This window comes from Stegostoma tigrinum, chromosome 8, assembly GCF_030684315.1.
Source record: "Stegostoma tigrinum isolate sSteTig4 chromosome 8, sSteTig4.hap1, whole genome shotgun sequence".
Classification (NCBI taxonomy): domain Eukaryota; kingdom Metazoa; phylum Chordata; class Chondrichthyes; order Orectolobiformes; family Stegostomatidae; genus Stegostoma; species Stegostoma tigrinum.
Genome location: NC_081361.1, coordinates 50,648,951 through 50,667,533, shown reverse-complemented (window position 1 = coordinate 50,667,533; position 18,583 = coordinate 50,648,951). Strand labels below are relative to the sequence as shown.

Genomic DNA, 18,583 nt, shown 5'->3' with positions numbered 1-18,583 from the left:
AACAGCATCCCACCCAGAACCGTCTTCCTACCCTGTCCCTGTAACTCTGTATCTCCCATGGCCAATCCACCTAGCCTGTCCATCCCTGGACACTACAGGCAATTTAGCATGGTCATTCCACCCACACAGTTGGATTGTGGGATCAAACCAGAGTGCCCAGAGGAAACCCATGCAGACAAAGGGAAAATGTGCAAACTCCACACAGTCACCTGAGGCTGGAATTGAACCCAGGTTCCTGGCACTGTCAAGCAGCTGTGCTAACCACGTTGCCACTGGTTGGAAGTGAATGATAGCTGTTGCTGGCACCACAATGAGTCCACAAGAGATAGGGAACATTGATCTTGGACTTGAGCATGTCCAGACTCATGTGTGGGGGGAGGGGTTGAGGTGAGGTGGGGGGGGGCAGTGTTTAGCAGTGATGGTGGTGTTGAATGGAGGGGGGCATGGAAGTAATCAATTGAGGGTCAGTGGTAAGGCACAAGGCGGAAGTAGTTGCACAGTACCTCAGAGGAGGATTCCCCAAAGGAGCTATGACCTTTTCTTTCTACCCTTTCACACAGAATTGCTACCTCACAATTCTGGAGGTCTGATTCCATCCTTGGGTGACTGTCTGTGTGGAAATTGGACAATTTCCCTGTGTCTGCACGGGTTTCCTGCAGGTACTCCCACAGTAAAAAAAAAACTGTGCAGGTTACATGGATTGGTCACGTTAAATTGCCCCATAGTGTCCAGGACTAGGTGGGTTAGCCATAGGAAATGCAAGGTTACAGAGATGGGGTAAGGGGTAGTGGGTCTGGGTGTGTTGCTCTTCAGCGGGTCACTGTGAGCTTAATGGGCTGAATAGCCTGCTTCCACACTGTAGGGATTCTATGATACTGAATGAACATTGGGGCAGTTTGGATAGACAGCAGTTCAACATAGTTACCTTATGGAGTTGCAAGCATCTTAGCTCCAAAGAGTTGACATAAATGTATGCAGTTAGTTACATAACAAGCCACATCTGGTTGGAGGACAGTAGCCTTCATAAAGAAAGAAAGACTGATGGCAGCAGTCAAGCCACAGTCCACATCATGTCATGTGATATGCCAATGTTATTTCATGATTGATAGCAGCAGTCAAGCCACAGTGCTTGGTAACTAGGTATCACATCATATAACATGTACCAAAGTACAAACATAGTGATATCTCCAGGCCAACATTTAAAGGCAGGATGAATTACCGAATGAGAGAGTAGCACATTTAAATGAAGAGGAAAGATGCACAGATATATAATTGGAAACCCAGTCAAGTTTAGCTGTTTATTGAAAGATATGGACAGAAATCCAGCTTTACACTACAGTGAAAATATGGACCGTGCATAGATAGAGCAGTAAAAGAAAAATCCAGGGCACTGGGGAGAGGTGGCAAAATCAGAAGTTATATACAGAAAGAATCTCATATATAAGTTCATTTCATTTTAACAGAATCAACCAAAGTCCTTGACTGCCAATGAAGGACATTGGAGATCTAGACACCATTGTAAGGTAGGAAATGCAGCAATTCTATGTGCACATTAATTCCACAAACAGTAATATGATAACATTTTTTAAGAAGTTGACTGAAGAATAAATATTGGCAAGACACCAAGAGATAACTTTCCTACTCTTCTTTAAAATAGTACCGTGATGTTTTACATCCATCTGAGGGGGCAGACCAGCCTTGGTTTCACATCTCATTTGAAAGCTGGTGTCATTTGATAATGCAACACTCCTTCGGTACTGCACAAGGTTAGTAACTTTGATTGTTGAGCTCAGTATAGTCAGTGTTTTATGCTTATAGTACACAAATCGATGCAACTACATATGTAGCATTTTATCATTACACAACAAGTACTGATTGAATGGTGACAGGGTGAAAAGCAGCAAATATAGTTATGTGGTTGAATATCTTCAGATTAGCCATTATTACAGCCACAAAAAAGCTTTAAAAGTCGAGTGGCTATCAAATATCAGAGTAAGGGGCAACGTACAGATGGCAAAGATGTTTTAATTGAAGGTCACTAGCTTGTGATAACAGAACAATTGGAATCAATATTAAGTAGAGCAATACAGAAGTCTTGCAAAGGGATTAAGTACCCTGATAATGAGAGTATGTGGTCAAGAATCAGAAGTTGAATTAAAACCTAAGATCTTCTGAATCAGAGACAAGAACGCAACCAGGTAAAGATAGACATGAAACATTTACCAAGTGCATTCTATTTTGCTTGGTTTTTGGTATGTACTAGGCAGAATGGAGAGCTTCTAAATAAAGCTTGGACTATTTCCCAGTGTGGGAGAAAGCACAATGCCCAGGTATTATTCAGTACCTCCTCACAGTTGGTTACAGGAAGAGGTGTAAGCATATATAGGTCCTAAAGCAGTGAGGCTTTAAGTTGCTGAACTTGTACAAGCTTATGAAAAATTACATCAAAATATCTGTGGTGTTCTGATGAAGGATACTTTACTGTTAATTGCTTTCAAATAATTACATGGATACATAGAGCAGAATCTTTGCTTGGTGGCACGAGCCTTGCCTGCTGGCTGCAAAGCCAAAGAGAAATGCATGTTACATTTTTTGATGCCAGATATTCTATTAATTACGCAATTTATGGAAGCTGGTGGGCCTAGATCCAGAACTAGGTCTGGGGGACAGAATTCCCTGCCAACAAAAACAAAAAAACCTTCTGTTCCCTGCAGCACTTTGTGGAAGGCACTGTAGCTTGACTGCTGCCATCAGTCCTTCTTTCTTTATGAAGGCTACTATCCTCGATAACCAGATGTGGCTTGTTATATAACTAACTGCTGCCAGAAAACATCCTCAGGATCCTAGAACCCAGAATAAAAATAAACTATGGTATGGGTATGTTTCCAAGGGTGGGGGGTCATGTGGAAAGTAGCTGGAGGGAGGTGCCTCCATAGCAAAAGCAAGGATTGGGCACTCAATGTTAACCCCTGCCCTATATCTTGCCAGTGATCAAGTATTTGAGAAGACCACAGGCACCACATATACATGCTGCTCCATGCGATCAGTCAACAAACAGCTGGGACTCTTTTACCTCAAGAATAGACATCTGTCGTGAGGCCTATTTGCAGCTGATGCCCTTAAGTGGTCATTAGACAGAACTTTAAAGACCTCAATTAGCCATTGGAGGGAATGTTAGCCAAGTAATTTCCCACACAGAACTTAATGCTGGTGGAGACAGGAGGCAGCGATTGAGTAAACCACCACCCTAATTCAATGCTCTTCCCACCTCTTCTCCTCCCGTGAAAAAAAATCCACATATACTGGTTCAGTATAACGTTCTATTTTCCTACTGTCTTTCTTTTTGACACTGCTTGTCCTATTAACCTTATGACGTGTGTTTCTCTTAAAGCAGATCTTAGAGTACTACGTTTATTTACAAATACAAACTATACAAATCTACTTAAAACACCTAAAATTCAATTAAAACCAGAAGTCTGAAGTGTGTCATAAGCCTGCTCAAAAAAATACAGCTTAGAAGCAAGTTCTACAGAAAGCCTTTTAAATGAACTGGGGCCACTGTAGTGATCTTACAGGTAGAAAGCTTATTTTTTGATAAATAACTCAAAGGACTAGGTGTGCTATAAATGTGTCCCCGCTTTCTACTTAAAGGCAACATACAAATGGAAATTTGTTGTGTGGCAGCCCTATTCGAGCTTTTGATGTGCACAAATGTCAAATATGACCTGGAGCTCACAAGTGATTAGGTCAATTATGAAAGCCCAGCGTTTTCATTCTAACAGTATAAGAAAAGCCTTTAAAGCACATTTTGAGTCAAAAAGTCCAAATTTTCCACATTTTGAAAGATTAATGGAAAATAAAAGCATTCAAACTTGACTTTTTTTAAAGAATAGAAAATAAGGAATTTCAGACAAATGTGTTGGACAGAAAGAAAGCAAAAAGATGAAGTATTGGAAAACAAAAAGAGAATGAGAATAAAACAGAGCTGACTATTTAAACACAAGTCTTTGGCACTATTTGGGGGAGGACAATTTACTTTTGCCTTGGCTGCAGTGTGATGAGTGTGGGCATCTGGAAGTGTAGGAGACTTCTAATCTATAGGGAAATATCCACCGAGCATATCTGAGATTCTATATCGGGCCTAAAGACCCCATATGAACACCCGAGTACAGAATAACATGTGTAAGAGATCACATTTTCAAACAAAATATCCCTTTTTCAACAACATACCCTCCTGTTAAGTGAATAAGGTGAATAAATGAATTACAAAAATATAAATTTATTTTTCAAACTTTTATACTATCTTAAAGCTGAAATTAGATCTCGCTACGAGAATTTGTGGTCTAGGTGTGTAAAGTGACCTTAGAACTATTTCAATTGATGATTCAAAGCCTTTTTTGCCTCATCAGTTGTTTGGGCTCATACATGCCTGTCAATCATGTGATTAGCTGCCCTGTTTAACTATGAAAACAACAGCATCCACGGGTGCTGATTCTCACGCTTCGTCTATTTGCATAATTTATCAGTGTTTTAGCAACATCCGAAACATTTCGCAACAAACTGTGGCAGGAACCTTGGCCTGTGGTAGAAGTATGGACAGGGGGTCAAAAATAGGAGAGCTTTGAAGCAAGTGGCATACTTTCAGAGTTTAGGGAATGGAGGAGCAGCTTTTTCAACAAGGAACTGCTCCAATATTTTCTTTTATTTCTATCTTACCCTAATTAAGGAAAGCCAGCTCAGATTTGTTAAGGAAACACCATGTTTGACAAACTTGTTTGAGTGTTTTAATAAGATAACACAGGGCTGATGAAAGCAATATGGTTGACGTAGGGTACATGGACTTCAAATTGCATTCAATAAAAGACCGAGAATAAAGTTGGACCTTGTGGAATACAAGGGAAAGCAGGAATTTTTTTTTTTAAAATTGCTCAAATGTTGGGAATACAAAAGTAGTAAATGTGCAATAAAATTCTCTAAAATATTGCTGTTTTTTTGACAAATTTGCTTCCCTCTGGGATTGGTTTCATGGTCATCATTAGCCAGTTACTTAATTTTATTGGAATTGTCAAAGTTGCCAATTCAAGTGGAGATTTCTGGAGGGTTTGAAACATTGAGGAATTGTTAATGGGATCTTAAATTTCCTGGGCAATTTCTTTTGAGTCTGTTACAATGCTTACGAGCATCATGAAATAGTGCAAAATAATTGGAAGAGGCTTTGAGCAATTCCACAATGCAACACACAAAAAAAATAGACATTTACATAGCATTGATCATGGTCTTGGGGCAACCAAGAGTGCTGACAATAAAGCAGTTTTGAAATGCCAACAAGGTTGTAACAGAGAAAAAGGCAGCTGCCAATTTACATAATAGCAAGGTCCCCCAAATGGGAATATGATAATGATCAGATATTCTGCATTAGTGGTATTGTTTGAGAGAGAAATGATGGCCAGGCCAACTAGCAGAAAACTTCTGATTCCTCTTCAAAATCATGCTGAGAGATTTGACAAGGTTGTCAAACATATGAAGAACGTAGTGTTTAGTATACAGTATGATTCATATGAAGTAAGCAACACAGCACTGAGCTATTTGGCAGCAGTTGGTATAAATAGCCTGTACATAGGTTTTGAAGCCAATAAGGGGCTATGTGTTGAAAACTGAACATATGTGCTTTGGGCTTAATTGAAGGACAGGATGTCATCTGGATCAGGAGTCTATCTGCATGTTGCGTCTGGGAAAACATGATGACAAAGCTGTGGTCAGATCACATTTGGAATGTGGTGTGCAGTTCTAGCCTCCATATCTAAAGAAGAATGTGCTGGTCCTGGAGGGGGTGCAGTGGAGATTTTCCAAAATGATCCTGGGAATAATGAGGTGTAGTTGAGGACTCTGGACATGTATTTGGACTTCAGTCAGCAGAAGGGTAAGAGAGACAGTATTCCAAACCTTGTGCTTGAAAGTCGATTTCCTTTCTTTCTTTCCTGCCCTGCTAAGTAGTTTTTATAAAAGCTACTTTCAGAGCTTCTTCCAAGCCAGATAGCTGCAGGCAATATTTCATTCCCAAGACAACAGAGAGTGGAGGTGGAGGAACACAGCAGACCAGGCAGCATCAGTGGAGCAGGAAAGTTGACATTTCTGGTCGGGACCCTTCTTCAGAAATTTGTAACTTCATTTCCAGTGTTTATTTAAACTTATAATCTATTTGTGCCTGTTTCAAATTGTACATGTTTCTTCATGCCTGATGTCGTTAATGGTTTCACTGCCTTCAGATAAAATGGTAAATACAGTTCAGACAATTTTTGTTATTACATATTGAAAAGTTCAGGAAACCAATCTGTGGTTAGGTGTTTGTGACAGCCATTTTAGGTTCACACTTCTTTTTAAACCATTTTTTTCATGGGGTCTCATTTGTTATAAACATGAGATATAAATTGACAGTCATGTTTTAACAAAATCATGATAACTGACTTCTAGTGTATAACATTTGTGGTCACTTTGGAGGAAGTTTGGAGATATTGAAGGTTTCAAAGTATCATATTTTTCTGCAATGTAAATAATGTGCTTGTATTAACTATTCCACAAATCTCTCATAACACAAGACCATGTATCTGCTCTCATCACCAAAAAAGCAACAGTGAAATTCCGGTGCCTTTGAGCAAAAGATCTCAATCTCACTGAACACTAATTGAGTTATAAAGAAAGATTGAAGGAATTGGGAATTTGCAGTCAAATGAAAGGGCATTGATATAATGCAAGTAATAAGATTGTTAAGATTTAGAAAACTGTAACTTAAATATTAGTTTCAATTACACAAATTTAAATGTAAGGTAAGCACAATTTAGAGATCTAATTAGAGTCAAGTAAGAGATTGTTATTTTTAGGAGAGATATCAAGGACATTTTCTTCGTGTAAAAAATGATCATCACATGGAATAAGTTTTTAGATAGAGTGAGAAGGTACTAACCCTGGAATTATTTTTTTTCAAATGGATGCTACAATTAACAGCATGTTAGAATTTCTTTAGATGGATAAATTGAGATAGGTTGAATGACTTTCCCAAAATTATCTTGTGAAATTTAAGCCAGCTAATTGAGTATTTTGGATAACAAAGTGTGGAGCTGGATGAACACGGCAGGCCAAGCCGCATCTCAGAAGCACAAAAGCTGACGTTTCGGGCCTAGACCCTTCTTCAGAGAGGATCTCTGACCACAATTTTAACCTCACCGTGAAGCCGCTCTCTGATGAAGGGTCTAGGCCCGAAACATCAGCTTTTGTATTAATAAAATTAAAGATCCGGGCAGAACAAACTAAAGCATAACATTAAACAAACCAAAGATCTGTGGAAGCTGAAAATCTAGTCACTGGGTTCAAAAAATTAAGTCTGCTTTCTCTTCACAGATGCAGCCAGATCTATTGAGTTTCTCCATCTTTTTCAGTTTTTGTTAGTGTATACTGTTATTTAATTATGAGTTGTTTTGATAGACCATCATTTAAATGCATGACCAGCATTCATACACATACCACCTCTGAGTCTCTCACCAGGTGCTCACAAATGCTTTGTGTTGAAAGCAATTCTGGCAACAAGCATTCCTGTTTCAAATTTAAAAATAATTTTGTTCTATTGAAGAAGGTTTGAGTGAAATATAATTGTTTTAAGCAAAGCTTCAAGAATATATCTTTTCCATGAATATAACCTGTGTGTACAGTAATTAGGACATTGAGATAGCAAAGAGTAACTGGAAATTCAACACAAATGCAGAATGCAGTTAACAACAACCATAAGATGTGCCAAAAGCAAAATACTGAATTTGAAAATCTGAAATAAAAGGTGAAAAAGCTGTAAATATATAGCAGCTGAGGAGATGGAAACAGAGTTTCAGGCTGCCCCAATTTTCCCCAATAAAAGGCATTTGGCTACAGATGCTCCTGCTTCAGATCCCTTGCGTGAAATATGATATTTGCATGCTTCATTGTGAACAATGTGGACATCTGTCAGAAGCACCAACAATTAAAAGAAGTTTTAGAAAGAGTTTTCTTTGCATGAGAAGCTGTGAATGTGTCAATGATATTTTTAATTTTAGATTAGATTCCCTACAGTGTGGAAACAGGCCCTTCAGCCCAACAAGTCCACATGCCCCTTGAAGCATCCCACCCAGACCCATCCCCCACACACCCCTGAACACTACGGGCAATTTAGCACGGCCAATCCACCCAGCCTGCACATCTTTGGACTGGGGGAGGAAACTGGAGCACCCGGCGGAAACCCACACAGACACGCGGAGAATGTGCAAACTCCACACAGGTCCCTGGTGCTGCAAGGCTGCAGTGCTACCCACTGAGCCACCATGCCACCCACTATAATTTGGTGAGGGAAAATTCATTGAATGTCGGAACTAAAAGGCAAATGCCATGCAAATTGATGTGATTTGAAAGTGCATTGCACAAATTTTGCAATAGTCTTCCAACAAATGATCTAAATATGAGTATATAATAGTCAGAACTGAGATGCTTTGGGCATACACATTACTGATGAAGGGCAGGTATTAGGTGAGAGGACCTGACTATGACCTTAACAAGGAGCAGATCATAGAGTCTGCTTAGATGATGGTGCTGCTACACCTGATCCAATGAGGTGTGCCAGCACATCTAACTTTCTGACTAAGCTAGTTTCATTAGATGAATGCGGTGAAATCAATGTGAAATGTTTAAAAGTGAAATTTAATTTTTAAAAAACCCTATTCCATTTTGAACTGTAATAGCATTAGAGTTGGGGATAGAAGTTGTGGGCATGATGCAGAACCTCCCTTTTTGACCTGGAGATTCTTTCACTGGCCAGCCATAGGTGGACTCATTATCAGTTTTCACCAATGGCTTTCCAGTGAATAAGGCAATTTGGGATCTCAATAAATGGAAAACCATGGAAATAAGGCAGTTACTGCTCAACATGAATCTGAAGTTGTATTTAATGTTTGAGGGAAAATCACAAAAAACTTTGTCGCGATTCTGATTTTTTTCCATTCTCTCCATATTCTACCCCGCTTTTCCCTATTGCTCACATTACAATGGAAGGGGAAAATTTCACCTTAATAGTTAATTAAGCCCGAAAGTAGAGGTTCTATACATATTCCTTCACCTTCATTTAACATCGAGTACCTGTACTAATGATATCCTGGTCTAAAATTTCAGTTAAGTTCCTTAGCTGGAAAGGGAATTGAGATGTGTGATTGCGCCATGGTCAAGGCAATGCAAGCCACACAAAACTCGTGTTATTTGTTCATCATTATGATTACAGTGAGCAGCCCTGTGTAAAACATGCTATTGACTATCTAATGCTTAGCAGGGGATCTGAGCATGTGCAAGGCTGAAACAAGCTATAGGTAGTCCACATTCTTTAAGGTTGCTTGTCCCCCTTAAAAGCAGAGTGCATTCAGACCGCAGAAGCTGCATGAACCACTTCTGAATGAAGCAAGTAAACTACTCATGGGACAAGAGGCTGGGAAGGGGTCCCCATATTCTCTGATGTGGTGCTGGAGGCTTTAGCACAGTTGATACAAAAGGAGAAGGGAGACGATGTTTCTGCCAAGGAATATCCTGTAAAGGGAAGGGGATTTGGTGGTCAGTGAATGCATTAAACAAGCCAGACCCCAGAAGACTGGCTGAAGTGCTGCTAAAAGTTTGCTGATATCATACAAGTGTTCATGGCCTGTGAACCTATGTTCCAACAGTGCTTCTATTCAATGTAACACCAATATTTCAGACCACTCAATGCACTATAACCCCACTACTCAGCAATCTGAACTCATGCTTAGCCTTAAAATGTTCCATTTCAGCCCCATACACTGACCATTGCTGCAAGCCTTATATTTACATTTCATTGCTGAATCACTGGAGGTATGTGAAAACTATTACAGGTACATTACCTTAATGCATTGTAACACATTCATAAACATTTTTCCTCTGCCTTGGATAAGGTTAAATATGATGGGAAGGAATTGTGAGAACCAGTGGAGGAAAGGCACTGCTAAATCTTCCAAGAACTACAGAGGTATAGACAATGTTCCATATTAAAGGGTCTGTTGCAACTGAGGTCACATTCAGACTTAACTCTGAAACTTATCAAATCTCACTTCGTTCTCAACCAATATCTAGCATGAAAAGCAAACCCCTGATAGAAAGTAGAACGTCTACAGTTACACTATGTTAAATCCCCTCCATCATCTCAAACATCCCTTGCAACAGTTCAGTGTTGCTGCAAGAGACTCAAATTTCAATGGTACTAATTTCAGTTTTACTCAAAACTTCTGCAGGATGGTTATTGTGGAAAATGGAAATTTGGAACACATCTGCATTAGGTAGGTGTTTGCTAAGTTTCCGAACTGTATCTTATCATAACAAGTCTAATAGAACTTAATATGGCAACTAAACGCCTGCAACAACAAGTGACCCACTCGGAAAACAAAAAAATGTAAAAATACTTCTCTATGCACTGAAAAGTTTAACTTCACCCTTGAAATCCAACTGGAGTGCTCAAGCTCAATTTGCTGGGTTCTAGTCCCAAATTATACAGGCATATTTTCAGGTACTGTTATGAAAGAGTGCAATTCAATTGTACGTCAATCAAGCCACTGAGATACCTTGTCATGACTTCTACCCCCTTAGTTTCTACATAGACTCTTTATACTTTCTGATGATTGCCACATGCATTGGTGCAACTGTTGAAATGTAGTGTGATGTAATTGACTAAACAGATATCAAAGTTGAACTACAGAATGCAAAAAATGTTTTGTAAACCAAAAGTAAGTGCATTACCTACATTGTATCAAAACATCTCATCGTTTTCTACTTGAACTCACATTATTACAGTGAAAATGAGGTTATTTTCTGAATGCTCTCACTTCCCACCCAAAAAAAAGGATTTCACAACAGCAACTTATGTAAATAATGCTAGCACTGAGTGACATTAGTTGGATACTTGGATGAATTTATTGCTGATCAATTTTATTTTAGTATTGGCACCAATAGCGGCATTTAGTTGATTATCTGTACTCAATATTTTGAATCGGAGATTAGTAGTTGCATATGTCTACATTCCGGATGTCTGAGCGCCTTTGCAACTCTCTGAAGGAGCCAGGAATGAGACAGGAAATGCGAGTCACCCTTTAAACAGATGCATGGTGTATACTATCAGTCTGCAATGACGTCTTTTGGCTTTAATGACACAATCAGGAACTTTGTAATGGTCTGGTCAGAGGAACAGTCAGTGTTTGTGCAATTGCAATCGATGTGCTCACATTTGGACTGCATTTTCCACCCCACATTGTTTCACTGACTGGTCTTCCTTTCATAGTTATTAAGAATCCAGGCATCCTGTTTTTCGAAACAGAGTCATGACTACTTTTAATCTTAATTTCAACACACAAATGTTAATCTGATTTTACATCCAAACTATACTACTCTAACTGAAGTTCAAACTTTAAAGGTGCACTACTTTTACACACAAAAATTGTTGGGAAATAACTTTTACATGTAAGGGGGAGTCAAACTGCATGTGTTATTTTTATGTAAGTGATGTAGCAAACCATATTGATACAAAATATCACTAGATTTTGCACATTTACGATCAAACAAAATATAAAATAATGGTATATGTTATAACAAAAAAATGATGTCTTCCTTCCCCTTTATGGCTCCCACAGGATTTCAACACCTTTTTTGTTTCTGCACAGTAACTGTTCAAACCAAGAAAAGAAGGATATTCAATTTAAAAACTCAAGGAAACGTTTCTCACCAAAAAAGATGCATGGAATGTCCAATCCAGTATAATATATCCACACTGCTGTACCTGTCATATGTACCTTTTCTATCTTATTGTAGAACTTTAAGACACCCAAAATTTCCAGTTCACTTTGATCCAGAATGTTATATAGCAAAATATAGCTAAACTGCTTGTTTGAATGACTGAGTGAATTACTTCTACAAAGCATTAGTTGAATAAATATATAAAATTAGATGCCAGTGTGGAAGGTATGGTGTATCTGCATTATGAGAGTCTGTGGAGATCTTATGAAATTAGTAGCTTTATTAACGGTAAGTGTACATAAATCAAAGAACTTCAGTTCAAAGTTGACCTTGAACTTGAAGCATGGAGATTGCAAAACATCAAGGAGCGAGTGGGGTATCATGACATTTTGACACAGAAGGCAGTCATATCCATCAGGTTGGGCATGGTTTAATGTTTAATGGTCAGGGAGAACAGGATGTGGCTGCAACTCAGATAGGGGAGGGGATCTCACCTGTAGTTGTAGAAAGCTTAGTCTTTAACACTATTCAACATATATAGAATACTTATTATCAATGTGAATCAAAACCATACTGATGTAGCCAAAACCAGAAATCCTTAAAGCAGTGATAGTTGGCTTCTGTCAGAGATTAAGCATGTCTCCTTGAGGCTAGAGAAGGGTGCAGGGAATTCTTGAGATGTGATTCATGCAGGAATAAATTGCACAGATAAAATAAAGATTGCAGTTCTGTTGTGTGGGTTTAAGAAGCAAAGGTAAGACATACAAAACAAAATCTCGAAGGAAATAATCTCTGGAAAGAACCTGAGTGTTGTACACTTTGAAACAGGCACAAATGGACTGGAAGTTTAAACGAACACTGGAAATGCTGGAGAAACTCTGCAGGTCTGGCAGCATCTATGAAGAGAGAAAAAGAGAGTTAACATTCCGAGTCTGATATGATTTTACTGCAGAACCATTCTGAAGAAGATTCATATCAAACTTGAAACATTAACTATTGTTTCTCTCTTCACAGATGCTGACAGCCCTGCTAAGTTTCACCAGCATTTTCTGTGTTACTGTCAGAATTAAAGATTCCATAGTAATTTGCATTTACAGAAATTTAAATCATAGAATCCTTACAATGTGGAAGCAGGCCTCCAAACCGCCAAAGAACAGCCCACCCATACCTACCCCCGTACCCTAAATTTTCCAAGGCTAATTCACTTAGCCTGCACATCCCTGGGCACTATGGGCAATTTGGCATGGCCAATCCAGCTGTCCTGCATATCTTTAGACTGTGGGAGGAAACCTACGCAGAGATGTGGAGAATGTGCAAACTCCAACCAAACAGTCACCCCACAGTGGAATCGAACTCAGGTTTCTGGCACTGTGAGGCAGCAGTGCTAACCACTGAGCCACCATGTCAACTGAATGCATTTTCTGATGAAGGGTCTAGGCCCAAAACGTCAGCTTTTGTATTCCTAAGATGTTGCTTGGCCTGCTGTGTTCATCCAGCTCCACACTTTGTTATCTCGCATGGCAGAAAGTGGTTGGGTAATGTGGGGAAGAGGGAGAGGTTTCAGATTGTGTGGTATTGGCACAAGAATTGATATAAAAAATAGGATTTGCCCCACGGAGATAGACTGTTCTTAAACTGGCTTATACCGGTGTTTTGTTGAATGATTAGCCAGAGTGATAGATAGGACCATAAACCAAGGAGTAAGTATGGTCCAGATAAGGAAGAATTCTAAAAACCTGAAGAGAAAAGTTGAGACATAGACCAAGATAACCATCTATGAAATTCAAGTATATTGTTAGTCCCTGCACAGCTTCCACCCGCAATATCTCTGTTCAAGTTGTCTACCTTGCTGTGAATGGTTACCAAATTCAGATATAACTTTTTAGCTGCATCAACTCAGTTCAGCTTTTTACTGTTTTCCTCTAACTTAGTCTTGGTCACTAATACCCTCTTACTATTATGATGAAGCATAAATTAAGTATGATGATAGGATGGGAAAAGTGAAATAATTCAGTTTGGAAGACTGGAACAAGAAAGCTATTTCAAAAGGTCAGAGCCTAATGAAAAGAGATTTGGCGTCTTTGTACACAAATCACAGAAAGTTAACAGACAGATACAACAAACTATAGGGTCTCACCAAAATATATGCTGAGATGATTTCTTTTTTCTCCTGGGTGGAGAAGCTTGTCTTACAAGGGCTTGGCAATTTCAGAGAAGGAGAAAATTCTTTCCTCAAAGTATCGAGACATTTGAAATTTTCCAAGCCAGGGATCATGAGATGTTGGATAGGGCAGTAAAACAGAGTTGATGAGAAAGTTCAGACATGAATTTACTGAATGATGAAGCAGGTGTAAAGGTCCATGAAGGGCCATTCTTACATTTTAAACTACATCCCTATATCCTGAAATAGACACAACTTTTGTGAGCAACCTCTACACTTTGTTACCTACTTAATTTGAATGAGCATTTAATATGCTTTTCTAAAACCTTATGCTTTCAGCTGAACCGTAGCTGCATCTTTAACTATTTTCTTTGATTTGTTGCCACATAATCAACTGAAGTGCCATAATGCTAAATGCCATTTTGAAGTAGCTACACTTATCTGTTTCTTAGGGTGACAGGCAATTTAAAAACGGTATTGCACAGAGAGTATAAAACAGGGACTATTTATTCTACTAGCAATGAATCTTTATTGACAGTAACAGCAAAGCTAACTCACAGGAATTAAATATTTTTTGTTTAATCTTTCCAATCCATCAGGATACTGTAGTAGAATGCAATTCCAGAACCCTAGCCACCCATGTAACAGAGATCAGTTGGTAGGGCTCCTCCAGAAATTTCCAGTCAATCGCCCAGAAATTTCTTTAATTTGGTTTTAGATTCACACATGAAGACTTTTAAATAATATCTGTATTAAGCATTTATAAAAAAGATCAAATAGATGTAACCTACACCAAATATAAACCAAACAGGGCATAATATAATAAGTTTTAAATGCCTTTTTTTGAACAGATTGCAGTTCGGCTATTTTGCATTCTTTATATCTCAAGGAAGATCACATAGAAAGAAATAATTTCTTACCTTGTTCGAAGCCATCTCACTCACTGACCGGTAGGTCTGTATAGTCTCAAGTTGGTCCAAACACCAATCTAATTCTTCCAGAGTCTCCATGGCTAACTTTTGGTAGGATTCTTCTGTAAACAAGCACATAGGCATGTAGTCAGGGTCCAGCTGCTGCACAGTGTCCATATCGATATTAGTTGAGCAACCCAAAGTCAGACCACAGTGTTCCTTCATCACGCGTCCCTGGCTCTCTCTCTGGTTACTGAATTAGCGATATGATGCTGCTCTGCGGTGTTCGTTGATTCAGGATGTCAACAATTCATCAATCAAAATCTTTCTTCTAAATGTGACGGGGCAGCTACGAAATGACACCATGAGATTTCCATATTGCTTGTTTCGCTCAGTACAATGGTTTCCCAAATAAGACGTCACATTTACAACATAAAATTAGTCAGAACGTTGTTTACTTTCGGAGAGAAACTATGACCAGCAATTTTCGTTATGGTGTAATTACTTTTCGAGAAAAGTATGTCAGCTTCTTTAAGAGGTCTAACAAAAGTACATTTAGAGACACCAAATCAGCTGGCCACTTGTGTGACGGACTTTCCACAATTTCATGATTAGAATTTTATGATCCTTAGATAATTTCACACAAGGGAGTCCCCTCTTCTCAGCGAGTGCCAGATTTAAGCTTTTTTTTACTGATGTGTTTGTACTTATAGAAGTTTAACTGAACGGAAATGCCAAAAAACTTCTGCACCCAGCCAAAATCAGACGGAAACCCTGGACTGGATCTTCATGCCACATGACAACAATCCATTAAAGCACTCAATGATAATACACTGCAAAATCACAACTAATTCTAGGATCAGACTAATCTAAACTTGGTACAACAGTCACACTTCTGCAAAACTTTCCAAGGGTAGAATGCAATTCAAGGTTAGGTTATTATTGTAATGGTTAGGAGAGTAATAGGATTAAAAGAAACAAACATTTCTAGAACCCAGAAAGCATAATGAAGGGTCTAGGCCAAAACGTCAGCTTTTGTGCTCCTAAGATGTTGCTTGGCCTCCTGTGTTCATCCAGCTCCACACCTTGTTATCTCAGATTCTCCAGCATCTGCAGTTCCCACATCTCAAACATAATCTCCACTGTGGTTGATGGATTAACATAGTAAAGTATAAAGACATGTTCATTGTAAGTTCAAGATCAAAATACTACAGACGCTGGAAATCTGAAATAAGAACAGAAAATGCCACAAAAAACAAAGCTGGTTAAAGAGCATCTGTGGAGACAGAAATGAAGTTAAGGATTTAGGTTTACTTCTAAACTTGAAACTCTACTTAATAAAATGTACCATCTACAAGATGCACTGCAGAAATTCACCAAGGCACCCTGTACAGCAGCTTCCAAACCCATGACCACTACCATCTGGTTGGCTAAGGGTAACAAATATACATGGGAACACTAATACCTGCAAGTTTTCCTCCACACCACTCACCATCCTAACTTTGAAATATATTGCTGTTTCTTCAATGTCTCATGGTCAAAATCCTGGAATTTCCGAATGGCAATGTGGGTCTATCTATAGCAAATGGACTGCAAATGTTCAAGAAGCAGCCCCCCCCCGCCCATGGCGCTGTGGTATCAAGTTTGGCCAATCAAATATGGAATATTTCTTTAAATCCTATAGTAAGTGAATTATGGTTAGGGGGATTGACACTGGTCTCCTGACTAAGAGTGCCAGTCACAAAGACTACGTCACTTACTTGGAGTAAGGATTAAAAACATCTCCCTCAAGCAGGGAGATGATGTGGAATTTATTACCAAAGTGAGACAGAAGGAACACAGTGTACTAATACGACAGTGCACCAACAATTAGAGTCAGATTGGAGAAAAATAGTTAAAATACTACATTAAAGTGTTTTTATTTGAATGGATGCAGCAACGATAATGAGATGGGATAAATGGACTACACAAATTGAAATAATTTTAGCCAGTACAGAGGCATGGGTGCAAGGTGACCAAAGTTGGAAAATGAATTCACAGGGGTATTTGATATTCTGTAAAAATAGAGTGGGGAAAGAAGAAGTTGCAGCAACTCTTTGAACTAAGCATGTGTTTTGTACAGGAGTAAGAAAGGAACTTGACTAGAAAGATCAAGAGGTAGGATTGATTAATTGGATATAAGAAAAAGCAAAGGAAAGAAGTCACTGGTGGGAGTTATTCATAAGTCCCTTAACAGTAGCTTCACTGTAGAACAATATGTCAATCAATAAATAATAAGGTTTGTCAAGAAGGTTCTGCAATGATTTTTGGTGACTTTAACGTTTTTGTTGATTAGGTATACCAAATTGGCAAAGATAACTGAAAGGATGAATTTGTGAAATGCATTTGGGGAACTTTCTTAGTCAATCTATTAGGAAGGAAGTCAGAACATTCTGGCTAAGTTTGCAGAAGATAGGTAGTATTGAGGAGGCTGCAGAAGGATTTAGACAAGTTTGGAATGTGGGCAAAGAAGTGGCAGATGGAATACAATGTGGGAAGATGCGAGGTCATACAATTTGGTAGGAAGAAGAGGCATAGACTATTTTCTAAATGGGAAGAAAATTCAGAAATCTTAAGTGCAAGGGACCTCGGATTCCTAGTTCAGGATTTTCTTAAGGTTAACTTGCAGGGTGAGTCGGCAGTCAGGAAGGCAAATGCAATGTTGGCATTTATTTTGAGAGGACTAGAATATAAAAGCAGGAATGTACTTCTGAGGCTTTATAAGGCTTTGTCAGACCACATTTAGGACATTGTTCACAATTTTGGGCCCCATAAATCAGGAAAGATGTATTGGCCCTGGAGTGGATCCTGAGGAGGGTCACAAGAATGATCCCAGGAATGAAAGGCTTAACATATGAGGAACACTTGAGGACTCTGGGTCTATACTTGATGAAACTTAGAAGGATAAAGGGGGGATTTAACTGAAACTTACAGAAGACTGAAAGGGTGCCTGGATACAGTGGATGTTGGGAAGATGTTTCCATTAGCAGGAGAGACTAAGGCCCAAGGGCACAGCCTACGAGTAAAGGAAAGATCCTTCAGAATGGAGAAGAAGAGAAACTTCTTCAGCCAGAGAGTGGTGAATCTATGGAATTCATTGTCACAAAAGGCAGTGGAGGCCAGGTCATTGAGTATACTTATAGGTAGGTTCTTAATAAAAATTGAAAGACTGTGGATACAGTAGAAGCAAAAACACGGGTTGCTGGAAAAGCTCAGGTGGTCTTGTAGCATCTGTCAACAGAAATCGAAGTTAACTTTTCAGGTCTGGTAACTCTTCTTCAGAACTGATGATAGCTGAGAAAATAAGATAACAAAGTGTAGGGCTGGATGAACACAGCAGGCCAAGCAGCATCTTGGGAGCACATGTTGGTTTATCTGCAGAACCGGCTTGGTGGGGGGGGGGGGGGGGGGGGGATAAGAAGAAAACGATAGGTGGGGATAGAGCCCAAAGAGAGCGAAGAGCTGTTGGACAGACAAAGGAGTCAATAACAATCTGGCTGGGAGGGTGAACAGCTTGTTAATGGAGACTGTCAATGACCAACAACAAGTAGTGTGTAATGGCAGGCTATGTGATAACAAGGCCTGGTGTGTGGGGTAGGGAACTAGGACATTGGAGAGTTTAGGCGTTAAAATTATTGAACTCAGTATTGAGTCCAGAGGGCTGCAGGGTCCCCAA

At 39.2% G+C, this 18,583-nt stretch overlaps 1 protein-coding gene across 3 annotated transcripts in view; it reads right to left on the bottom strand.

The window, feature by feature from the left end:
- The window catches only part of pde4ba (phosphodiesterase 4B, cAMP-specific a), a 504,383-nt gene that overhangs the window by 37,032 nt on the left and 448,768 nt on the right, over positions 1-18,583 (bottom strand). For all 3 annotated transcript variants that reach the window (XM_059647868.1, XM_048539254.2, XM_048539255.2), the window contains one exon: positions 14,878-14,990. In XM_059647868.1, the coding sequence (XP_059503851.1) occupies positions 14,878-14,990 (113 nt within the window). The remainder of the gene's footprint in view (positions 1-14,877; positions 14,991-18,583) is intronic.